The sequence below is a fragment of the Ruditapes philippinarum genome, unplaced genomic scaffold (genome assembly GCF_026571515.1).
Source record: "Ruditapes philippinarum isolate M1 unplaced genomic scaffold, ASM2657151v2 ctg5104_1_1_1_1, whole genome shotgun sequence".
In the NCBI taxonomy this organism is placed as follows: Eukaryota; Metazoa; Mollusca; class Bivalvia; order Venerida; family Veneridae; genus Ruditapes; species Ruditapes philippinarum.
The window spans coordinates 128,558-155,481 of NW_026859039.1; the positions used below are offsets into that span (position 1 = coordinate 128,558).

A 26,924-nucleotide genomic window follows, 5' to 3' on the forward strand; every position below is an offset into this window, starting at 1 on the left:
CATTCATTGCTAGGTCAATTGCTCACAAACAGTATCACAAACATAACCACATGTTCTTTTGTGCAAACCAGGTCAACCAGTGACAATGTAATATCCCAGTGTAGCAGTTGGATAACCAGTTAGCCAATTTACATAAAACAGTAAACACCGGAAAGGTTCGTTCCTGTACTTTGTTGTATACAAACTGTATTGATTTATAAATAGAAGAAACATTGATTTAAATCTTTACACTTAACTTTTATTCAAGACAATAGCATTTCTGCTGCACTTAAAACAATATCAAACTAGAACTGCCACTATCATGGCCTGAATACCCCCGCATACCACTTTGTCAGAATCAACAGTGGCCATTTAGAGCTCAAGGACAACCTCCCTGCCAAATCTGAGGTTACTAAGCCAGTGCATTGCTAAGTTATGTATTCTACATGCTTCAAATGTGAAAATGTCAAAATCAATACATTGCGGACAGGACATTCTTTAGCAATTGAGAAGAAAAGCTTTTTTTTGTCAAGGTCCCTGTGACCTTGACCTTTGACCCAGTGACCTCAAAATCAATAGGGGTCACCTTATAGTCATGATCAACATCCATGCCAAATATGAAGACTGTGGGTCAAAGGAATCTTAAGTTAATGGGTGGACAAACTTTTTGAAGTCAAAGTCCCTGTGACCTTGACCTTTGACCTGGTGACCTCAAAATCAATAGGGGTCATCTACTAATCATGACTAACCTCCATTCCAAATATGAAAACTGTGGGTCAAAGGAATCTTAAGTTATTGGGCGGACAAGCTTTTTGAAGTCAAAGCCCCTGTGACCTTGACCTTTGACCTGGTGACCTCAAAGTCAATAGGGGTCATCTACTTATCATGACTAGCTTCCATGCCAAATATGAAGACTGTCGGTCAAAGGAATCTAAAGTTATAGGGCGGACAAGCTTTTTGAAGTAAAGGCCCCTGTGATCTTGACCTTTGACCTGGTGAGCTCAAAGTCAATAGGGGTCATCTACTAATCATGACTAACCTCAATACCAAATATGAAGACTATGGGTCAAAGGAATCTTAAGTTATTGGGCGGACAAGCTTTTTGAAGTCAAGGCCCCTGTGACCTTGACCTTTGACCTGGTGACCTCAAAATCAATAGGGGTCATCTACTTATCATGACTAGCCTCCATGCCAAATATGAAGACTGTCGGTCAAAGGAATCTTAAGTTATTGGGCAGACAAGTTTTTTGAAGTCAAGGCCCCTGTGACCTTGACCTTTGACCTGGTGACCTCAAAGTCACTTGGGGTCATCTACTAATCATGACTAACCTCAATGCCAAATATGAAGACTGTGAGTCAAAGGAATCTTAAGTTATTGGGCGGACAAGCTTTTTGAAGTCAAGGCCCCTGTGACCTTGACCTCAAAATCAAAAGGGGTCATCTACTAATCATGACTAACCTCAATGCAAAATATGAAGACTATGGGTCAAAGGAATCTTAAGTTATTGGGCGGACAAGCTTTTTGAAGTCAAGGCCCCTGTGACCTTGACCTTTGACCTGGTGACCTCAAAATGAATAGGGGTCATCTACTAATCATGACTTATCTCCATGTTAAATATGAAGACTGTGGGTCAAAGGAATCTTAAGTTATTGGGCGGACAAGCTTTTTGAAGTCAAGGCCCCTGTGACCTTGACCTTTGACCTGGTGACCTCAAAATTAATAGGGGTCATCTACTAATCAAGACTAACCTCCACGCCAAATATGACGACTGTAGGTCAAAGGAATCTTAAGTTATTGGGCGGACAAGCTTTTTAAAGTCAAGGCCACTGTGACCTTGACCTTTGACCTAGTGACCTCAAAATCAATAGGGGTCATCTACTAATCATGACTAACCTCCATGCCAAATATACTAAGGGTCAAAGGAATCTTAAGTTATTGGGCGGACAAGAAAAAACCGACGGACGGACGGACGGACAAGCTGATTCCAGTATACCCCCCTTACAAGTTTGTTGTGCGGGGGTATAATTACAAAACAAAACATTTGGTGTAAAGTCTGCTTAAAGCAAGTTTTTCTGAAATGTCTGAGAGTATATCTTTAAACAACTCAATTGCATAATACCATTTTGTTTTAGGTGAAATAGAAGTGCCCTACAAGTATATGAAATACTTTGCTAATCAAATGCAAAATCCCGCAAATGTCCAATATTTGGTTATGCAAACCTAGAACTTTTGTGGTAGAGAAAAATGATTTTTTGGTCCAAGCAGAGAAACATAACACAGACTGGATTTTGGTTTGCAACTAGGGAAAAGTTCATACATGTAACATGCCTGATACATGTATCTAAAACTTTGAGAAACAATACCATTCTTCAAAAAAAAAAAGTCGAGTTTAAAATGAGCAGTCTTGCAATACTATCTCAATGATGAATCACATAACTTTTACTTAGAAAGTATTCCATCTGCTGGACACAGACTAAACCAGTAACAGTTTTCTCCCTTTGATGAAAGTTTCAATTGTGCAGTTTTCTCCCTTTGATGTCAATATGTCAGCAGTTGTCTCCCTTTGATAGTGTCTCGTGGATTTTATCAGTAGTATATTGCACCAAACATATAATTAATGAATAACAATATGTTATCAATGTAAGGCATCATCTAGCAAGCTTTTGTCTCTTATCTGGTGGGGGTTTCACTGTACTGTCTGTCTGTTTGTCCGTACTTGGTTTTTCATGTTTCACATCCTGTTTTGGTTCCACTTTCACGACATCTTCAGCTGAAAAACAACCAACAAAATATGAAACAATATAGTTAATCAGGAAGACTTGCATCAATGACAATACAGTATTTAACAAAAAATGTTAATAATTGTTTAACTGCAACTTTATAACTTTAAATCATGCAATACATACAGACAAAAGCTAAAATATCACAGGGTTATATAATACTAGTAGTAGGAAGTGCAATAAATTAGGAAGTAACATCCAGTTGAAGGAAATCCTGTTTATCTTTTTTTGGCATATGAATTCATCATATTTGCTTTGGTTAATTTATCATTTGAAGGTCAAAGTCTTGACTTTTGAAAATACAATATACTGATTTGTGTTTCTATCACCCAAGCTACTTCCCTCTTCAAACCAGTAAGTTGCTAAAATTATACTCCTTCAGTAAGTGTAAAAGTTGGAATCATTTTACATTACAGGATTCTATCCAACAAAACCAAGTGGTTAGTAATTAATTTGGAGATATATCACATTACCACTAAGCCTATAAGGCCTCATTGTGCAAGGGTGGGTCAATATGTAATGCAATATTGTCAATAAACTTACAAAAGAGAAAATATTTTACAATTTTCTATTTCAACACTTCAAAACAATTGTCTCCTACAAAAATACAAAGTGTACATGCTACATATATAAGCTCTAGCTCTTTGGGTTTTTTAAAAGATGAATTTTTTGTTTTTACTATATACATATAATGAAAATCAATGACCCCTTAGGGCTGGCCAAGTTTGACCCCATGGCTTTTATTTTAGCAAACTTGATAAGACAATAACTAGAAGATGTTTCATGCTTAATATCTAAGTTGTAGGTATTTGTGTTTTTCAAAAGAAGATCTTTAAGTTTTTACAAAAAACATATAAGGAAATATCAATGACCCCCAGGGCGGGGCAAATTTTGACCCTAGAGATTTCATGTGAACAAACTTGGTGGACACCTATTAGAAGATGTTGCATGCTTAACATCTAAACTCTAGATCTTTGGTTTTTTTTAAAAGAAGATTTTTTTAAGTTTTTACTATATACATATCAGGAATAACAATGACCCCCCCCCCCCTCCCTTAGGGCGGGCCAATTTTGACCCCAAGGATTTTATTTGAACAAACTTGGTAAACACTGACTACATGATGTTTCATGCCAAATATTTAAGCCTTAGCTCTTTTGGTTTTAAAAGATTTTTCATTTGGTTGACATGGCAATTAGAGTTCTGCATGGAATTAAATTCTTGAACAATTTAAAGTTGACTTCCAAAGGAACATTCATGTAAAGTTTGGATGAAATTGGCTTAGCTGTTTATGCGGAGATGTTGTTTAAAATAAATGTTTAGGGATGGACGATGTACGGATGTCGGATGAAAAGCGATCACAAAAGCTCACCATGTCACTTTCTTGACACTTGTCAATGGCTTTGCAATGCACTGTCAATGAACATTTTTTTATGTGTTACACTTGCGAACTGGCATAAATAGTGAAACCAGCTTTCATCATCAGTCATAATGTTAGAAAAACGACTGTCATTTAGGAAACATTTTCAAGCAACTATCTTCTACTGGTCAGGTGCTAGCAAATGGGGTATCCATCATGCAGTTATGCTCCTAACTTTCAAGTGATTCTTCAGAATCATATCCCTGTGATATCCCATATGGGTTTTCTGGGTAAGTGAATGTCAGGCGTCTTTGTCAATGATAAGACTTTATGAACGATTTTGTCAGCAAGTATGGAATCTTTTCTACCAGACTTACATGCATCTTGACTTGTGCCATTTTTTTGAAAATTTATGCTGTTGGCCCCATAAAATTTCACTTTTTAACTGAACATTGTAGTAGTAGATGCTTTGATGACTTGGCATAGTTTATAGCATAGTTAATCAGGAGCTAAAATTAGAAAATAAACTTCATATTGCATAACATATTGACCCACCCTCGATTATACAATGTTTTACTGAGGGTGTTCGATATGTAATACAATATGAAGTTTATTTTCTAACGTAGCTTGTCATTCTTGAGTTTGTCTAAACATGTATACAGAGAACATTTACCTTTAGCCTCTGGTTGAGTTGGTGCGACAAACTTTGGTGGAAATTTTTTGGCAAGTTCTCCTAACAGTAAATCTACCCTCTGTCTCTGAAATATAGATCCTGGTTCATCTTTCTTCTTCTTCTTCTCATCTTTTTCTAAAAATAGATATGGACAAGAATTATCTTATCTTTTTTCTAAAAATAGATATACACAAAAATTATCTTAAATCCGAATACGTACCATACTTAACCGAATTGTCTCCCCAATTTAACTGACTTTCAGATTAAAGTTACCAAGGCCTAATACAGTTTAACTGTCTGACCTGTCCATGCCCTTAGTTGATATATACCATGACATAGAAATCCCTTAATGAACATATTTCAAACAGGGCAAATAAAAAGCATCATTTAAGCAGAGGGTAAATTAAAGGAACTCCACTGAGGTCAACATCAAATTTTAATTCCTCACAAAGAAAAACTGGGGCTCTGAAAGCAGAAAATTAAACAAATTAAAGATAAATAAGAATGATGTTCACAAATTGATAGAAAATTGTATTGTGTGCTATTCTTAGCTCGTTTTAAGGGAAAAGCGTTGCAATGCTCTTCAATTTTTGGTCTTTTTTCACAATTAGAATCATCATTCTGGCAACACTGAGTGAGCAAATGGTCTGAAATTTTGCATACAAGCTATTGGTCTAGACCTAAATCAAATGGAACATTAGTCTTGAAAAATTATTTCTAGACCTCTGATGTCAAAAAACCTCAGTGGAGTTCCTTTAAGATTTGATACAGTCCTGTGGAACATGACCTACCAAGAAGACTAAACCTTTATGATTTAACTGATTATTTAGAAAAGTTTTAAATCTTTTTTTTCATATTTGAATGGAAGCGTCAGATTTCAATTACAAAGTCTTAATTTGTTATCGATCTTTTTCACAGGCGTCTGTTTTTTTAAAATTAACTATCAAAATAAAAAAGAAAATTAAAAATTAAATAAATTTGGTTTTTCTATATTGAAAATGGGAAAGTCTTTATGCTTTTAAAATATGTGGGTTAATTATCTTTTATAATTTATAAGTGAAAAACTATGAATTAAATTTTAATCTTAAAATATAATTTTTTCCATGATTTGAACTAAATTTTCAGTAAATAAAAAAAGGCCTAACAAAAAAAAACATTTAAAACTTTGCAGAGAAAAACAACTGTACTTAATTGTTTAAAATTTAGTTCAACATTTACAAACTGATATCTAGTTCCCATCAATACAAAGTAACTTTTAATGCATACCAGCAGCCCATTATGCAATAAATTGGTTACTACTTTTAATTAGAGTGGGAGGGTCGAGGTTGAAATTGGGAAAGCTTTTAAACATTTTTCGTTGTTTGTCATATAGCACTAATATATATGTGTCATTAAAACGTTAAAGAACCCCACGAGGTACTGAAATGCCTCAAAACATAAAATTTGAAAATTTTACTAATATCAAGAGAATCCCTTGAAATGGAAAACTCTGCAAAGAATAACAAAGAAATATACTCAGAATTATATTCAAAATTGATTCTAGTGTCATTCTTAGCTGGATTTTGAGAGAAAAGCATTGCAACACTTTGTGTTTGAAAGTCATATTGAACAATAAAAATTATTATTCTGGAAATAATGGGGTGAGGGAATGACCTTAAAATTTGCACACAAGTTTTAGGTTTGAGACCTTTATCAATTGGTATACAAATCTCAGAAAAATATTTCCAGTTCGGCCATGTCAAAAAAACCTCAGTGGAGTCCCTTTAATATCACCTAGTTTGATGGAACTGTTACTACCAGAAGTAATATTTATATAACCTGGTTTGATTTAACTGATTAGTCATACAGATATAGCAAGCCCATTTTACTACAATAACAATTTTTTTTGCAATATGTGATATAAGCAAGCGTCAAGATTTCAAGATGTTAGTTTCAGTTTAACAATCCCATTTCTCACAAGGACGAGCATCTGCTTATAAGACTGAACTACCAAAATAACATAGAAGAAATATATATTATCAATGCACTTTAAATAATAAATCTAGTTTGTTTTTTTATGGGATTGCTCGAAAATGAAACCGGATCTTAATGCTTCTTGAAGCATAGATATTTGCTTATTACTCATTAATATATTATGTGACATTTAACTATTTGTAACTGTTTACTTCATTCTTTTATATATGCTGTTTTGTTTTCTGTTTTTTCATAGCTTCCGAAAGTGACTTAAGTTTGTTTATTCCTCACTAAAGATTTGAACTGAACCGTTTGCTGTCATTTCAAAATAAATAAAGGACATCAACAATTATGGCCTTTCAAAACTAATGAATAAAACTATTTTCAATATTGTTAAATGTGCATGCGAAAAACAATCTGTCAACTTTATGTATTAAATTTCAAATGTTTAACTTTTTTTATTGTATGCAATAGGCTTTGATTTCTTAATTTGAGCCGTGTCATTACAAAACCAACGTAATGCGTTTGCGACCAGCATGGATCCAGACCAGCCTGTGTATCCGCAGTCTGATCAGGATCCATGCTGTTTGTTATAAGTTTCTCTACTTGTAATAGAGTTGGTAAGCGAACAGCATGGATCCTGGGATGGGCAGGCTAATCTGGATCCATGCTGGTTGCAAACCCATTACGTTGGTTTTGTCATGATGCAGCTCATTTTTTATTGGTCATTTAAAGATTTCAAGATCAATATGCATGTACTGAATCAGTTCACCTCCTGCCAGAGCATACAAATATTTGCAGCTTATTGCTGGCATCCAAAAATCAAACTTTTATCTTCTTATCCCCAAAAAATGATAATGGACAGTTCCAAAGGACAAGTCCATCTTTAAAGAGTAAACACTGTACTTCAAATATTCTATTAATGATATTTGCTTTGGGCAGTCTAAAATAAAACTGATGCTTTACTGCTATAATCCAGCAAAACTTCATGTGACCCATGGACATTTCTATAAATATCATTCCAAATATATCTGAAACGTTCAATTTTTAAAAGAGTGGCAGTCTTTTAATGATTTAAGTAGTTTAAAAATCTTATCCTAAACATTTTCATTATCAATTATTGGTAAACCATTACAATAATCAATCTCTTGAAATATATTTTACTCATTCAACTTGACTATGAACATAATGTCACTTTCGTACAGCCTCTCCGAGCACTCCTGGCAAAGAGAGACCTTCAGCATATTCCTCCCTGCATTTTTTACAGGCACAATCAGACATATGAGCAGAACCACAGACCTTTCATAAGCCTATATACAGAGAAACAATAAGGGTAAATTGTAAGTGTGTCATCTTTATAGATACATGTAACTTTCATGCAGTAGGTAAACTATTTAATGGATTTGTTTTGTTGTTTTATTTTTCCAACTGTAAGCCGATCAAGTGTCATGAAACACCTATGAGTAACCTATGGAGAAACATGCCCTTTCAGATTCCTTTAATGCATTGTCTGTTGTATTAAAGTTTCAGATATACTGAACTGCTTCCCAAATTTTCAGCCAATTGCACACAGTATTACATAACCTGTTTATTATATCATACGAAACAATCTGACATTGTTATCTATAGTATAACTAAATTTCGGTTTCGTATGTCAACCTAAAAAAAGAAAGATCAACAAAAGGCTGTTTTGTTCACTCACAAAGAATATCATAATTTGACAAATAAATTCAATTTGGTTCTAATAATGAAATATTTCATAAACATTGTACAAGTTGACAAATACGAAAGAATTTCTGCTTTCATCTCTAAGTGGGGTAATAATAGTAAACAAAACATTATTTTTGTGATATTAAATAAACAGCAGGGCTTTTTTCAAAGATTGGTGATGCAACCCTGCACTTAATTTTGGCGGAAAAAAATAAAAAGAATATTTGCAAAATGGGAAGAAAAACCTTGATGTTAATTCAATTATTGTGGAAAACTGCACAATGTCAGAGATATATTTATGTTTTGAGGAGCCACCCTTAAATGGCCCCTTGTATAGAATGGGGAAAAGTCCTGAACAATCAATCAAGCAAATTTTTTTAATGCTCCCCTTCTAATGATACAAACCAATTCATACTGAATAATGATCAGTGTCAGATCTTTTTCCTTTTTATCTTAACCCTTACAATCCTAATTATCTAAAATGGACCAGTCCAGCTTTCATTCTAGACAAATCCATTTATCATTTTAAGGGAAAATTTCAAAATAAGTACTGTCAGAACAGCATTGACGGCATGGATGTGCAAACTGATCTTGGTCTGCACTGATTGCATGGGCAGATTTGTTTGTTTGTTTGTTTCATTTTACGCCTTTTTCAACAGTATTTCAGTCATATAGGCGGGTAGTTTCCTAACCATAGTTCCTGGAGAGTTACACCAGTACTAGACTACCTTCCTCCGCGCTAAACACCAAAGCATCTCCCGGGGATCGAACCCACGCCAGAGAGGTAACTGGATTAGAAGTCATCGACACTAACCCCTCGACCAAGGAGGCATTCGCTGTGGTAGGCTTAGGGTTGAATGCAGCATTTAAACATGTTAATACAAACTGCAGCCATGATGAAGCCTGTGGTAAGTCATGAAGTGGTATGTGCCCAATATTGTGGTTTCATGTCTGTGAAGGGAAACACGATCCCTTTAAACCCCTTGTAGCAACAGTGATACTTCTCAGGATAACTGATATTATAGCGAGATGTTTAGATTACTTCGAACGTAGATCTCGGCGATAACACCCTTATATCGCGGTTTATGAAAGGTGTATTTAACACAAAGCCGAGGTATAAAATGATATGGGACGTGCGAACAGTTTTAGATTTTTTTTATCAAAAACAGAAAATAATACATTATTATTTTGGACTGGCTAATTAAGCATATTGTTTTTATTTTTGTCAGCTAAACGGTTTCAAACACCCCATCTTATTTGTTTGGAAGACATTAATATTTCAGGGGAAAGATTGAGAATAAATACTCGAATAAAAACATCGAAACCGGGTCGCCATCAGACACCGTTTCAAACATGATAAACAATTGTTTATTGTAAGGCCGTGTCTACACCTATTCAAGTTTCTTACATGTCACATTTAGATAAGCTAAAGAAATGGCCCTTTCAACATTTTTTCAGGCACAATTTTTACTGAAATGTCTCATTAAGATAGCCCAGGATTTATACCTTTGTCTTTGCAAGACTATCATGTTTCTGTAAAAAATGGGAAAAAAAGCGGAAAAATGATGTAATTAGCTAAAACAGAATGGAGTTAATGAAATCCGTTCATTCTTCTTTAAGATTGAAAAAATGTGACAAAAATTATTTTGATGCAAATTCTTTATTTGAGGAAAGTTATTCACTAAATGAACAAGATCATTTTAAATCCATTTTGACTTTACTTGAAAAAGAGCTCTTTTTTATTTTTTTACAATGTAAATTATTTTTATGCCCCCACAGAGTGGGAGCATATAGCGTTGCACTTGTCCGTCCGAGTGTCCGTACGTCTGTCCGTCCGTCCGTCTGTCCGTATGTCCCGAAATCTTGTGAACGCACCTCCTCTTAAACCAGATGGCAGATTTTGCTTAAACTTCCAGGGATGAACAACCTTAATGTGTAGATGGTAGTAAAGGAAGGAATTTTTGCTGCGACCAAATTTAACAGAATTATGGCCCTTTGTTGATTTTTTCACTATATACTATGTAGAAATTTTGTGAACGCAACTCCTCTTAAACCGGATGGCAGATTTTGCTTAAACTTTCAGGGATGAACAACCTTATTGTGTAGATGGTAGTAAGGGAAGGAATTTTTGCTGCGACCAAATTTAACAGAATTATGGCCCTTTGTTGATTTTTTCACTATATACTATGTAGAAATTTTGTGAATGCAACTCCTCTTAAACCAGATGGCAGATTTTTCTTTAACTTCCAGGGATGAACAACCTTAATGTGTAGATGGCAGTAAAGGAAGGAATTTTTGCTGCAACCAAATTTAACAGAATCAATGTGACCTTGACCTTTGACCCCTTGACCCCAAAATCAATAGGGGTCTCTACTGATCATGACAAATCACCATCTCAAGTTTGAAGTCCCTAGGCCTAAGGGTTCTTTCATTATTGGTCGGAAACTGTTTTTACCTACAAGGTCAATGTGACCTTGACCTTTGACCCCTTAACCCCAAAATCAATAGGGGTCATCTGATTGGTCATGACCAATCACCATACCAAGTTTGAAGTTCCTAGGCCTTAAGGTCCTTTAGTTATTGATTGGAAACCGTTTTTACCTACAAGGTCAATGTGACCTTGACCCCTTGACCCCAAAATCAATAGGGGTCATCTACTGATCATGACCAATCACCATACCAAGTTTGAAGTTCCTAGGCCTTAAGGTTCTTTAGTTATTGATCGGAAACCGTTTTTGCTTTCAAGGTCAATGTGACCTTGACCTTTGACCCCTTGACCCCAAAATCAATAGGGGTCATCTACTGGTCATGACCAATCACCATACCAAGTTTGAAGTTCCTAGGCCTAAGGGTTCTTTAGTTATCACTCGGAAACCATTTGGTCTACGGACCGACGGACCGACAAGTGCAAAGCAATATACCCCCTTTTCTTCGAAATGGGGGCATAATAATCCTTCTGGCAAATGATCTGAAATTTTGCATACAAGCTATTGGTCTAGACCTACATCAAATGGAACATTAGTCTTGAAAAATTATTTCTAGACCTCAGATGACAAAAAACCTCAGTGGAGTCCCTTTAAGACTTGATACAGTCAAACCTGTGAACAATGACCATTCCAAGGAAAGACTGAACCTTTATAGACAAGTGGTCTTTATTTGGAGGTTACTCTGTTTTATATAATCAATGAAAGGTTGTCACAATGACATGCATTATGGTCATGGTCTACACTTTTCAGTTGGTACATAATTATTTTGAAAATTTTCTTAAAAATAATAAATGGTATTGTTCATATTGAAAGATGGACAAGACTACTGAAGTTATTTAAAGTGTGGTAAGGGTTAATTATGTTTTATCTTTTTAAGTGATACCAATGAATCAAGATATTTAAACTTACATAATTATTTGCATTATATGACACAAAATTCACTGTAATCATGTGTTATCAGCAAAACATTTAAACTTGAAGGTACTGTAAATGTTTAAATTTGAGTCAACATAACAACTATATCTGTTCCTATCAGATTACAGCAACTGAATGCATACCTGGACTATTATACAATAAATTGGTACGCTGAGATTTAGGTAGGGTTGACTTGGAAATTGATTTCTTCTAATATTATCTAGTATGAACTGAGTCATATATATAATAATATTATGTATTAACGTTAAAGGAACCCCACTGAGGTCCAAATGCCTCAAAACATAAAATTTGAAAATTTTACCAATATCAAGAGAATCCCTTGAAATGGAAAACTCTGCAAAGAATAACAAAGAAAATACTCAGAATTAAATTCAAAATTGATTTTAGTGTCATTCATAGCTGGATTTTGAGAGAAAAGCATTGCAACACTTGTCATTTGTAAGTCATATTGAACAACAACAAGAGCTGTCACAGGAGACAGCGAAGCTCGACTAATAAAATACTGGACGCAGTAAGGAGGACAAAACTATGAAAGAAAAATCAATTATGTATAATTATGTATTAAGTTATAGTAAAAAAATAACATTTGTTAACATAAATTTCAAGATCAAGGGGAATAATTCTAGAAATAGTCATGCTAGAGTTATGGACCTTGCCACACAACATTTGTGTAATGATAAGAAATATATATTTGAAGTTTGAAGAAGATACCTTAAAAAGTAAAGAAGTTATTATATTTCTTAAAGAAAATCCTAAGTTCAAAGGGAGATAAATCTGTAAATATTGCTTTAAGAGTTATGAACATTGTCACATAAAATGTAATTGATGATAAGGAATAAGTATTTGAAGTTAGAGGTAGATACCTTTAAAAATAAAAAAGTTATAATAAAAAATAACATTTTTTTGTAAAAAAATCTAAGTTTATGGGGAGATAATTCTTGCAATATTGGTGCTAGAGTTATGAACCTTGTCACATAAGATGTGGATGATGATAACGTAAATATACTTGAAGTATGAAGTTGATCCCTTTAGAAATAAATAAGTAACAGTAAAAAATAATATTTTTTATGGAAAAATTCTAAGTTGAAAGGGAGATAAATCTGAAAATATTGGTGCTAGAGTTATGAACCTTGTCACATAAGATGGGGATGATGATAAGGTACATATATTTGAAGTATGAGGTTGATCCCTTAAGAAATAAAGAAGTAACAGTAAAAAATAGTATTTTTTAAGGAAAATTCTAAGTTCAAGGGGAGATATATCTGAAAATATTGGTGCTAGAGTTATGAACCTTGTCACATAAGATGTGGTTGATGATAAGGAACACATATTTGAAGTTTGAAGTTGATACCTTAAGAAATGACAAAGTTATAGTGAAAAATATTTTACTGCACCAAAACTTTAATCTAAAATCTGGACGCGGACGCCGGGGCGAGTAGAACAGCTCTCCATATATACTTCGTATAGTCGAGCTAAAAATGATTACTCTGGAAAAAAGGGGTGAGGGAATGACCTCAAAAATTTGCATACAAGTATTAGGTCCAAACCTTCATCAATTGGTATACAAATATCAGAAAAATAATTCCAGTTCGGCCATTTCAAAAAAACCTCAGTGGAGTCCCTTTAATATCACCTAGTTTGATAGAACTGTTACTACCGGAAGTAATATTTATATAACCTGGTTTGATTGAACTGATTAGTCATACAGATATAGCAAGCCCATTCACTACAATAACAATTTTTTTTTGCAATATTTGATATGAGCAAGTGTCAAGATTTCAATCACAATGTCTTTGAGAAGTATCAGATGTTAGTTTCAGTTTTACAATCCCATTTCTCACAAGGACAAGCGTCTGCTTATAAGTAGAACTACTAAAATAACATAGAAGAAATATATATTATCAATGCACTTTAAATAATAAATCTAGTTTGTTTTTTCTATGGGATTGCTCGAAAATGAAACCGGATCTTTATGCTTCTTGAAGCAAAGATATTTGCTTATTAAGTTATTACTCATATATTATGTCACATTTAACTATTTGTAACTATTTACTTCAATCTTTTATTGGCTTGCAGCCACGGCTGCAAGCCATTTCATTTGGAAAACCTGTTCCGGTTAGGTGGTTTTCTGCTTACATTTATAAGTGCATGATTGAACGGGAAACCAGCTGAGATCGTGCCAATTGCAACTTTTCGGCCTTTACCGTCACTCTTCGGATTAATGATAATAGCCGATGTACTTCCGATTGCAATCGTGACAATTCGGGCGATTCCGTCATACTGCGGAATCAGACGAAGTAATATTACGGAAATCTAAGCTATTTTAGTTACTTCGGTAATCCCAGTTTGTTTATATAAATAGGATTCGTATTTTTACTTGATTTATTGATTTAAACCGTAATAAATTATAAACGAAATTGTTCCGTTTCAATTCTTTTTCAAGACGCAAAAGTTAGTTTCTTTTATAATTGTTTTTTGTCTGTATTAGTTTTACACAATAGAGGATGTTGACTGTAGTAGTATTCCGTCTTCAAAGGGTGGTCCAAATCACACAGTGCATGATCGAGTTATATTTAGATCTACTGAACTTGGTGAGGTAATCTAAAAATAGCCCATGCATATCATTAACCTTACCACGTGATGATTTATAGAAAGCGCATCGTATCTGGGAACATGCTTATTAATTAAATGAAATGTGCACACTTGTTTCCTTTCAGTATGATAGATCTTCACGTTAGTATTTTTACGATGGATTATTTTCTTTATTAGTTTAATACAATAGAGAATAGATTTCAAATCGTTTTGACAAAAATATTCGTTTTACAAAAATAAAAACAAATAAATATGTTGGGATGAAGCCACAACTGTGCAAGCCTTTCCTTTTAAAAGGAAACTTTATATATGCTGTTTTGTTTTCTGTTTTTCATAGCTTCCGAAAGTGACTAAAGTTTGTTTATTCCTCACTAAAGATTTGAACTGAACCGTTTGCTGTCATTTCAAAATAAATAAAGGACATCAACAACTATCGCCTTTCAAAACAAATGAATAAAACTATTTTCAATACTGTTACATGTGCTGAGGAAAAACAATCTGTCAACTTTATGTATTAAATTTCAAATGTTTAACTTTTTTTTATTGTATGTAATAGGCTTTGATTTCTTATATGAGCTGTGTCATGACAAAACCAACATAATGCTTTTGCGACCAGCATGGATCAAGACCAGCCCCAGCCTGTGCATCCGCGCAGTCTGATCAGGATCCATGCTGTTTGCTATTAGTTTCTTTACTTGTAATAGAGTTAGTAAGGGAACAGCTTGAATCCTGATGAGACTGCACGGATGCGCAGGCTGATCTGGATCCATGCTGGTCACAAACGCACAATTTTGGTTTTGTCATGATACGGCTCATTTTTTATTGGTCGTTTAAAGATTTCAAGATGAATATGCATGTACTGAATCAGTTCACCTCCTACAAGAGCATACAAATATTTGCAGCTTATTGTTGGCATCCAAACATCAAATTTTTTTTCTTATCCCCAAAAATGATAATGGACAGTTTCAAAGGACAAGTCCATCTTTAAAGAGTAAACAACGTGCTTCAAATAAAACTGATGTTTTACTGATATTTCAGCAAAAATTAACGTGACCCATAGACATTTCTATAAATATCGTTCCAAATATATCTGAAACGTTCAATTTTTAAAAGAGTGTGGCAGTCTTTAAATAATTTAAGTAGTTTAAAAGTCTTATCCTAAACATTTTTCATTATCAATTATTGGTCAATCATTACAATAATCAATCTCTTGAAGTATATTTACTCATTCAGCTTGACAAATGAGCATAATGTCACTTTTGTACAGCCTCTCGGAGCACTCCTGGCAAAGAGAGACCTTCAACACATTCCTCCCTGGCACAATCAGACATATGAGCAGAACCACAGACCTTTCATAAGCCTATATACAGAGAAACAATAAGGGTAAATTGTAAGTGTGTCATCTTTATAGATACATGTTACTTTCATGCAGTAGGTAAACTATTTGATGGATTTGTTTTGTTGTTTTATTTTTCCAACTGTAAGTGGATCAAGTGTCATGAAACACATATGAGTAACCTATGGAGAAACATGCCCTTTCAGATTCCTTTAATGCATTGTCTGTTGTATTTAAGTTTCAGATATACTGAACTGCTTCCTAAATTTTCAGCCAATCGCACCCAGTATTACATAACCTGTTTATCATTATCATACAAAACAATCACACAGTGTTACTAAATTTCAGTTTCGTATGTCAACTTAAAAAAAAAGGCACAACAAAAAGCTGTTTTGTTCACTTGCAAAGAATATCATAATTTGACAAATAAATTCAATTTGGTTCTGATATTTCATAAACATTGTACAAGTTCTTTCGCATTAGGTGACAACTACGGAAGAATTTCCGCTTTCGTCTCTAAGTGGGGTAATAATAGTAAACAAAACATAATTTTTGTGATATTTTATAAACAGCAGGGCTTTTTTCATAGATTGGTGATGCAACCCTGCACTTAATTTTGGCAGAAAAAATATACAGAATATTTGCAAAAGGGGAAGAAAAAACTTGATGTAAATTCAATTATTGTGGAAAACTGCACAATTTCAGGGAATTTTTGTTTTGAGAAGCCACCCTTAAATGACCCCTGGTATAGAATGGAAAAAAGTCCTGAACTATCAATCAAGCAAATTTTTTTAATGCTCCCATTCAAATGATACAAACCAATTGATACTGAATAATGATCAGTGTCAGATCTTTTTCCTTTTTATTTTAACCCTTACTATCCTAATTATCTAAAATGGACCAGTCCAGCTTTCATTCCTGACAAAACCATTTATCATTTTTAGGGAAAATTTCAAAATAAGTACTGTCAGAACAGCATTGAGCGAACAGTGCAGACTATGATTAGACGGCATGGATGTGCCAGCTGATCTTGGTCTGCCCTGATTGCATGGGCAGAAGCAGTTGCTGTGGTAGGCTTAGGGTTGAATGCAGCATTTAAACATGTTAATACAAACTGCAGCTATGATGAAGCCTGTGGTAAGTCATGAAGTGGTATGTGCCCAATATTGTATGAAATTAAAGTGTAGAAATACTTTATTCTAGCTATGGAAGCCATTTACGTGTGCTTTGATCAGTATATAACTTCAGAAATATCAACAATTTTAAATATGAATTTACACAGAAATACAATATATCGTTAAAATTCAAAAGGACTTAATCTGTTACTGCACCTAGGTGCTGATATATGTTCCAAGTCATCCAGGATTCTACTTAAACCTGCGTAATGAGACCATGACAAGTTTAACAGCAAACTGCCAATTTTAACAATTGTTGTATGTCAGCAAAAATTATCAAAGTTTATTTATATGCTACACGTCAATGCATGTGAATGGAATTAAAAAATTCCCACCCACCCACGCAATGATATTCAGTGTAAAACCTGCAAACCATGCAATTTGAACCATACCTAAAATACGTTATTGAATTATCTATGATACACTTATTTATGAAAAACTATGCATCTAAGATACATAAACTAGGTCATCATTAAAATAATTCCATGCCTTATTTCACACTTCTTGTAAAATGATAAAACCCCTTTACATGTTAATTACTTCTTTATTTTTTCTTAAGCAATTTGGCAGTAGTATTTTTTTATTGCTTCTGTCCCATGACTAATTAAGAGCCAGAGGGTCATCGCTAAACAGTTTTGAACTAGTAAATATACTTTAAAATCATTTTTTGGCTTACACATCATCATGAATTTTACAACCTGAGTCAACAAATATTTGGAAAAGCCTGGTCAGTAAAACATACTACATTTATTACTCATATATGAAAGTAATAAAATTAAAATGTTTTTCATGCATGCTGCCTAAGCATTTACAAATCATTCAATTTCAAGACAAATAACACGCGTGCACCTTAAAATCATTCTACCTTAACACAGATTTAAATGTTTTGTTACATAATAAAAGAGTAAACATACCCTTATACTTTATATCTTTGCATTTAATTTACTATAGTGTACGCAACGTAAAATATAAAATTAAATGTTTACAGCAAAATTGTTGAACGATTATTTCATTTAAATTTCCCCAACCACGTCATAGTTCCTTACATAACATGTATAATAACCTAGTTTTACTTTGAACAAAAAAGCCATTTAAATTTCTTCAACAAAAAAAAAGCATGCAAGCCTAAAACAGTAATTCTGTCTTTTGTAAGAGATATTCAATGGAAGGGGGAACATTTGGTTTAACAGTGCCAAAAAAGTGTGTAAAATAAAAGAAATAAAATAAAAAGAACGACTAAATAATTATCTGCATGTATGTATTGGATTTGAAAACATTATCTGTTGGAAACTTCCCTGTCTTTCCTTGATGCCCTTGGATTTATGAGGGAAATTTTCCAAGTTATTTTACGGGTAAAATATGATGCATGGAACAAAAATGTTTGCTAATATTCAGAACATCTCAAGAGTTATTACAGTGCATAGGGGGGTATACAGGATACATGTTTTGAGTGTCCATATCAATATTTTTCACAGGCTCTTGTACTCAGACTAATGATATTGAGTGCTCAAGGATTTGAACCCACAACCTTCATATGATAAGAACTTTGATAAATTTACGTTTTATCACACCTTCATAGGAGGTAGCCTCCTGTCTAATTTATTTCACAAATGCGAGTTAAAAATAATCTTACTGCAATAAAAATCTTAAATGAACTTGTGTATCTTGTGAAAATGTGGACAAAACCATTTATCTTTTTTAAAGAAATTTCAAAAAAAAATGACTAAATGAAAACAGTGAGCCCATAAATCAGCCCGAGGGATGTCCCAGCTGTCTTTGGGTTTCACTGGTGGCATGGGTAATATTAGTTGCGACAAACAAACTAAGAGTTAAATAATAATAGCATATTGTTCTCAATATTGTACTAATTTGGTTTGGTATAAGGTCTCACAGTCACCTTTCCAGTTTGACCGGTGTCGAGAAATAACCCCTTCATGTATTGTTTCAGACATAATGCTGCTTGGTAAACCTACCAACCTATTGTTATCAGACAAAAGAAACTGCTTGGTAAAATACCAACCTATTGTTAGATAGCTTACTGAGCATAAAAGAATCCAAATTCTTTGGTGGAATTTTTAACATAAAACAGTCCGGCTCCACTGATTCAATGACACAACTTGGCCAAGGTTGTTTATTTCTCTTTTTTTTTTATTCAATCCTAAAATGCTACAGAATTTCAGTGATATATGATAAAACACTCAATTCCAATGCTAACCTTTTTTTACTAAGTTTCTTGAAAACATTCTTAGGAGGGAAGACCCCTCTTGAGCAATGAAAACCAAAAACCTTTTTTTGAACTGTTAAACAGCAACATCTTTGATGTGCCCTAGCTACAACTTAAGCGGTATGCAATACTTAACACTACTCTTTTGCTAAGCAGTATTCAATCCTTAATAATCCTAATCTAAAGTCAATGGTCCCTCAAGACCAGAAAAATAAAACAACACTAAAACGTCATGACTATCGACAAGTCAATCTGTACAATGCACATGTATTTCTTTAAATTTAATTTGTTAAGGGTACATATATATTTCATAAATCAAAATAACAGTATTTAGTGGTCAAATTACAGAGTCTCATAATGGCTTGGCTTTACTGATGACCTTAGGTCTCTTGTTACCATCACTTGCTCTTGACAATAGCCCATATAAACCTGTTGTATTTTAGGTAAATGGTCTGCTTTTTATAAATAAGTAACACAAAATGGGTAGTCTGACAACATTGTTTCTTCCACAAGAGCATCACTTATAGAACAGCTGCAGTAAGTGTAAATGACTTTGGAATTTTTCATGTGCGTAAGCTTCTGCTAGTTAACAGAGGGTCAGTGGTTCTGCTCTGATGCCTTTCTCCTGCCTGAATTAATTCACAAAAGTAGAAATCGAAAATTCCACTCTTTTGCTTATAATTATTAGTAGAATTTAAGAGAACTCGATGCAGGACGAGTAGAAAAATGTTGCCTGCACATAGGATTTAGAAGCTTCTAGTTCTGCAGGAGGAGTGACTCTGAAAAATATTTTTTGACCCTTAAAAAGGGCACCTGAGGTCTTCCTCCACCAGTAAATCTTGAAAGTTGACATATGACCTTCACAATGTCAGCATTTTGTAATATATGACTAGAATTTAACTTGACAACACAATTCATCAAAGTTATATTCCAATATAATATCTGAGTGAATGTAGCTTAAGTTGATGCTTTTCACACACTAAGCAAATAAATCATATGCTACTTTTCTATAAATACATTTTTTTATTTTTGTGGGCAGTGCATAAAAATGTTGGTGTTGTTATTGTAACATGGTTATATACACTGGGGACTGAAAACTTTTATGGATTTCATATTTCGAATCTACTTGATCTATGATGCTTGACCAGATGTGACACTTTCAGCTGCTGAATCTAGAATTAAAGCAGTCATTGAAGTTTTGTATATTAACAAAAGTTCAATTTGAATCCATACCTGGTCAAATCCATTTAACAAATTAGGAAGGATGAAGTCAAATTTTATAAACTAACCAGAATGGTCTTGTTGGTTAAAATCCCACCAATAACCTTTCGATGGATGGTACCTTGAGAATGACTGGGCTGGAAAGAAAAACAAATTTCATTATTATACATTTGAGCTAAAACCCTGGCTATGGTTACGATTTAAGGATCAGGATCAAGATCAATTTTAAAAGCTCTAATATTACCGGATCAATTATGAATTTCATTATGGTTTTATTTGTATCAAATAAATACTGGTATACATAATGCATGATTATTAATGGTTAAAAAGACACAACTATTGTTTTAGTGGTATATTACCGGAGTTATTCTAACACTGTGTAATTATTATACCCATTGACTTGACAGCCTTAGACAAGAACTATAAAAGTGTCAATAGACCACAGATGATCACCTTCCACAGTTTTGACTGGACAGACAGTGTGGTGTAAGGACAAGACCCATCCTTACCCCAAGGTTGGGGCATAACATATTTAATGCTTTAAATAGCATAAGTAAGTCACTGCCTTCTCTCCTGTAAGCTACTCAAATTGTTTTATTTTTACTTATAATGCTTTAACCATTACATAATTGATATCTTACATGCATAGTATTATTTGTCCAAACTTTTTGGGTTTTCCCCTTGGAAGAAAAAAACCTGAAGCTTTCTAAATATAGAAAACACATGGTGAATGGGAGTTTCCTAATATTCATTTTGAAATGTTATTTGTAATGTTGTTTGTCATTTATTATATATACATGTTTATATCTTAATGTATATTTGTGTATATTTCATTCCTTTTTCAAATCTAAATTTCAGTACATCTAAACAAGAGGGCCATGATGGACCTGAAGTCGCTCACCTATATATAGGTTCCCGTAGCGGGGCTAGTTTAAACCCCAGGGCTTTTATTTGAACAAACTTGGTAGACACCCATTAAAAGATGTTTCATGCTAAACATCCAAGGTCTAGCTGGTCAAGTTTTTTCTTTACACATAATTATAGTTAAAAACAATGACACACCTGGGGCAGGGCCAGTTTGGACCCAAGGGCTTTTATTTGAACAATCTTTGTAGACACTTACTAGAAAATGTTTCATGCTTAATATCTGAACTCTAGCTATTTGGGTTTTTTCAAAGAAGATTTTTAAGTTTTTGCTATACACATATAAGGAAAATCAATGACCCCCGGGGTGGGGCAAATTTTGACCCAAGGGCTTTTATTTGAACAAACTTTGTAGACACTTACTAGAAGATGTTTCATGCTTAATATCTAAACTCTAGCTATTTGGGTTTTTTCAAAGAAGATTTTCAAGTTTTTGCTATACACATATAAGGAAAATAAATGTCCCCTGGGGCGGGGCAAATTTTGACCCATGGGCTTTTATTTGAACAAACTTTGTAGACACTCACTAGAAGATGCTTCGTGCTTAATATCTAAACTCTAGCTATTTGAGTTTTTTTCAAAGAAGATTTTTTAAGTTTTTGCTATACACATATAAGGAAAATCAATGACCCCCCGGATGGGGCCAATTTTGACCCCAGGGCTCTTATTTGAACAAACTTGGTAGACATCCATTAGAACATGTTTCATGCTAAATATCTTAGCTCTAGCTCTTTGGGTTCTTTAAAAGAAGAATTTTTATGTTTTTACTATATGCATATAGGGAAAATCAATGACCCCATAGGGTGGGGCCAATTTTGACCCCAGGGCTTTTATTTGAACAATCTTATTAGACACTCGCTAGGAGATGTTTCATGCCAAATATCTAAGCTCTAGCTCTTTGTTTTTTTTAGAAGAAGATATTTAAAGTTTTTTCTTTTGGTTGCCATGGCAACCAGAGTTCTGCATGGAATTAAATTCTTTGAACAATTTTCAAAGGTGACCACCAAAGGAGCTATCTGTGAAGTTTGGATGAAATTGGCTTAGTGGTTTATGAGGAGATGTCATTTAAAGTAAAAGTTTACGGACGCCGGACGAAAAGCGATCACAAAAGCTCACCCTGTCACTTTGTGACAGGTGAGCTAAAAAGTTTATTTTCTACACCAGTTATTCCCAAAGTGTAAAACTTCATATATCAAGCTATTATTGAACTTCTAAAAATTGAGAAAAAGGAGTGAAATTCACAATTAATAGCTATGATTCAATACTCCTTCCTTATAAATATCATATTGCCCGTACTTGTATAATAATACTCTCATTAAGATTATAATGAAGACAATGAGATTGTCATTACAACAATTAATGGTACTCAATTAAGTCATGATGATCATTTTAATGGAATTCCAGCCCTTCTTTATTTAGAAACGCATGGGTGGTATCTATAATTAGAAACAACATTGGTATTTCCGATAAGCAGGCACAGAACTACTAAATATTCAATAATTCATGCATACCTTCTTCAAATGCTGATTGTAAATTATGCACTGAGTTAACCTGTAAATAAAACCGAAATAAACAAAATCATTTAAATTTTACAATCATAACAAGAAATTACAACATACAGATATCCATATTGAAGTTAGTTGCTGTGACCAGACATATTTCAATCATTTATGTTTCTCGAATTTTAACTATACTTGGATTTTGAACTTAACTATAATTTCCTATGTGATATTTCCAAATCTAATTATGGAACAAGACCTTAATTCCTTTCATTGGATACAATGCACGAGCAGGCAGATACAATGCACGAGCAGGCAGCACATGATATCAACTTTTTTCCTGCATCAACATTTACATATGTCCATAGACTATCTTAAACCTCTTGCACAGCTGGCCTTGTTTTTAAATGCATCCTTATGTTTTTTTTGTTTTTTGCGTTAACAATCTACGGCAATCCACATGTTATGCTGCCTTGCATTGCTAAAACAAACTCAATATTTATCTATTTTTCAAGTTTTAAAATACTTCAGATAGGTATGTTCATGAATCAGCTGTGAAATTTATTTTCTTCTTATAAGTAGAGTAAGTAGTAATAATTAAATGACAGCTCTGGTACTCAACTTACCAGTCTGCAGTTTAAGACAGAGCCTAGATCCGGGGCCTGGTACACAGTGCCTGCTATAATGTAATAGTCAACTTGTGGTGTCACTGAAAAACAATGAATCATGTTAATACTACAATATTTTCAACATTTCTGTTAAACTGTTAATATTTAAAAGATATGTGCAAAATTTTCAAGAGAATACCGTCAGTGGTTAATAAGATATGACCAAAATCAAGTTTACACCTTACCAACCTGAGTAAAAACGTATGGTAGACCTTCTTTTCTTCAATATTTTTAAAAACATAATTACATGTATATGAGTTTTGGCAAAAGCTTTTAAAAAAGAAATACATTGATGTCATTGCCAAAACTAACAAGACAGTTGCTACATCTATTTTGTATAGTCATGCTAAAATAAAGGACTTTAGCAGTCATTAACAATAGTTACTGATTTAAATTGGAAATCAAAAGTAATGAAATTTAGTAATATAACAGTGGGTAGGTACAATGTTTCTTCAATCAATTCGGATTGTTATGAAATTAAAGGGCCATTTCAGACTAAATGATGTCAACCTGATATTAATTCTTAACCTGCTTGAAACAGACTGATCAACTTTGTCACCACTCAACTGCCGGGCCAGCCTGCATATCAGTGCAATGTAACCAGACTCAAGGAGCTGCAAAATTAATTGTCTGTATTGCCAAGGTTATCCCACAGTCTGTATGGACAAGTGACTTTTTCCAGAATCTACTTTATGAATATCATACAGACAAGTAAAGAAATGCTTCAGGTTAAAACAGACAAGTCAAAATCAGATTTTGCCGGCCCTGATGCTCTATGTGGTCGGTAGCTCAAATGAGCCGCGTCACGACAAAACCAACATAGTGTGTTTGGGACCAGCATGCTCATCCGCGCAGTCTGATCTATCATCAGGATCCATGCTGATCGCTTACAAACCATATAACAAGTACAGAAACTGATAGCGAACAGCATGGATCCTAATCAGACTGCGGGGATGCGCAGGCTGGTCTGGACCCATGCTGGTCGCAAACCCATTATGTTGGTTTTGTCGTGACGCGGCTCAAATTTTTATTTTCATATTGAAATCCCTTAAAATTCAAATCGGCAGCTCCAAACTCAATGCAGATCAAAGCATTTAAATAAAATAAATTAATAAGCCGGTAAAGGGATTAAATACTTACCATGTTGTTGACTGTGTCTATACTGTTTCCGTATAATATACAAGATAGGTTCTTGGACATGAAGGACAATATACTCTGTACCTGTCATATTCCTAAAACATTAAAACAAGCAGTGTTTTAATTTCAAATTCATGTCCAATATCATACATGTAAAAGCTTTTATAACTGTTATGTGTAAAATCTCTGCTATGAACATGTACAATATACTACAAAAATTCACTACAGTAATGACAAATAAAACTTATACAAGGAAGAAACTGTTACAAGACTGGCATGACTTTGCTTAGCTCAAAAACTAAAAACCATTGAAATGATAGTCAAAACACTATACATGTAATAATAATGATATATACAAAATTTGACTTAAATTACAGAAATTTTACTTAAGTAACTAACATCCAACTCTTCAGATTTACATTGATATAGGTATACAGTGTACATGTAGGTACTTAATGCCTACAAAACAGTAATGGAGGAAGCTGTTTTATAGATCTTATCTGCTGAAACCTTTATAGATCCAAACTAACAAAAAAATAGTACTTTGATTTTGGCAATTACAATAAGAAGCTGTTTAACATAGCTTTGTTTTTCAAAATGGGTAGACAACTCACACAAGATGGTCCTGACTAAGCCTCTGCATTTTAATAATCTCGTTGTTACATTGTCTATCATAGAATGGATTACTCCTCTCACTGAAGTAGTCTAACACATTACCTGCATTTAGTACAGGTATCCATGCACTATCGTGCCAAGTTATACTTAAATTATGCTCTGAAATAACAACAAAAATTCATTTGTATTATCTACATGTAATTTTGTACTGGTGAAACAAGCCATCTTATCAAGTAGCTCAAGCCTGTCAATCATATAATTAAAACAGACCCCAGTATTTCAAATCTAAGTTAAAAATGAGGTACATAAGACTATGCTTTATCTAGAGCATTAAAATATATTTTCAAGTATTTAATTAATGCTGAGCATTTCAGAATCAGAATTAATCCTAACACTATTAATAGCAATAAAGAAAATAAAAGTCATGACTACAGTACCAGTAGATTAAGGATTTATAAAATACGATCAATCACCATAGCACAATTTATTAATGGCCAATATAGAAATAAAGTTACATGTTTATTTTATGCTACATGTCAACTATTTAAGGTCTGGTCATCTACTTAGTGTGACATTAAAAGTAGTTTTCTACTCAGAGTATTGTATGCTTATTGTATGGTATATCTGGCAATCTTTTCTAAGCTGGTTAGATGGTTTTTGCTGTAAAGCAACTGAGTCTTAACATTCCAGGTCATTGGTGACCGACCCGCTCAGTTTTCATTTGGAATTTGGCAAGGTCATGCAGCCACACCTCTCCGGGTTTCTGGCAATGCGCAAACTATACAATGTTGGTAATAAACTGTATATTAAGATCTACCCTTAAAAATTGTTAAAGGATAACAAATAAAGGATCACAAAATAGGTGTTTTGTCTGAGAATAGCTTTTAAAACAAATATATTAGATGTAATTTTAATAGATAAAAAGAAAACTACAAGACTGAGATAAAAGAAGAAAAAATAATTCAAACAAGTGTCAAGTGACACTCTGACATTTTTTTTGAAGTGGTGACCTGATTACAGACTCAGTCTTTAACTAATTCTGAAGTAACAAGACCAAGATTTGAAATTTTCTAACAGCAGATTTTCGTACAGAAAATGTAAAATCCCAAGACACACCTGGACACATCCAAACCATGTCTGATGATGACATGTATCTATATTTAGAAAATGACAAAGAGGAAAAAACCCTAAAAGCAGTGTATATATTATATCATTCACATTAAAATATGCTATACGCTTTCGGACACTGCAGCAATAATAGATTCTTTGGAATAACTTGAACTAGTCTTTATTTGAAAGCAGAACAAAAATAAAAATTAAGAATTTTAATGCAATTTTAACGCATAAATTCGGGTGTTCGTGTCATTGATATGGTAACTTTGGTGACAATAACATTAAAAGTACTTTGCGAATTATAATTTTCAATGTGACAGATGCTTACCTTTATCGGTTGACATATTTATGCAGTAAACAGTGATTTTGTAAAAAAAAATAAATTCTAAATTCAGTAAGACGGATCCTTGTAAAATATACAAAGTATGACATTTACCAATTTACTAGGGTATACGACACTAATAGTGCACAGAAATTATTGTTAAAAAATCTTGCAATTAAAAAATTTTTGATGCGGGAAAAGAAATAACAATGTGGTGCTTAAA

The 26,924-nt window shown here is 33.6% G+C and overlaps 1 protein-coding gene across 2 annotated transcripts; it reads right to left on the reverse strand.

The window, feature by feature from the left end:
* Positions 1-530: 530 nt before the first annotated feature.
* On the reverse strand, positions 531-26,817 carry LOC132754981 (mediator of RNA polymerase II transcription subunit 6-like). Of its 2 annotated transcripts, none has more exons than XM_060745746.1 (8): positions 26,708-26,817; positions 25,266-25,425; positions 24,655-24,746; positions 23,473-23,555; positions 22,859-22,898; positions 20,492-20,560; positions 4,791-4,925; positions 531-2,750 (listed from the first exon to the last, which is right to left on the reverse strand). In XM_060745746.1, exons 1-8 carry the CDS (start codon positions 26,721-26,723, stop codon positions 2,629-2,631), a joined length of 717 nt encoding a protein of 238 aa, XP_060601729.1. In that variant the 5' UTR covers positions 26,724-26,817; the 3' UTR covers positions 531-2,628. The 2 variants fall into 2 exon arrangements, with proteins under 2 accessions (XP_060601729.1, XP_060601728.1); XM_060745745.1 differs by lacking the exon at positions 26,708-26,817 and adding an exon at positions 26,383-26,416.
* Between the last annotated feature and the right edge of the window lie 107 nt (positions 26,818-26,924).

Bases quoted from the DNA above. Each gene is read 5' to 3' on its own strand.
- LOC132754981 (XM_060745745.1), bottom strand. From the start codon at position 26,416: ATGTCATCATCAGACATGGTTTGGATGTGTCCAG. The intron at 4,926-20,491 runs GTTAGTTTATAA...ATCTATTTTTAG, and splicing joins TAACCAACAAGACCATTCTG to AAAAAGATGAGAAGAAGAAG. The intron at 2,751-4,790 runs GTAAATGTTCTC...GTTGTTTTTCAG, and splicing joins AACTCAACCAGAGGCTAAAG to CTGAAGATGTCGTGAAAGTG.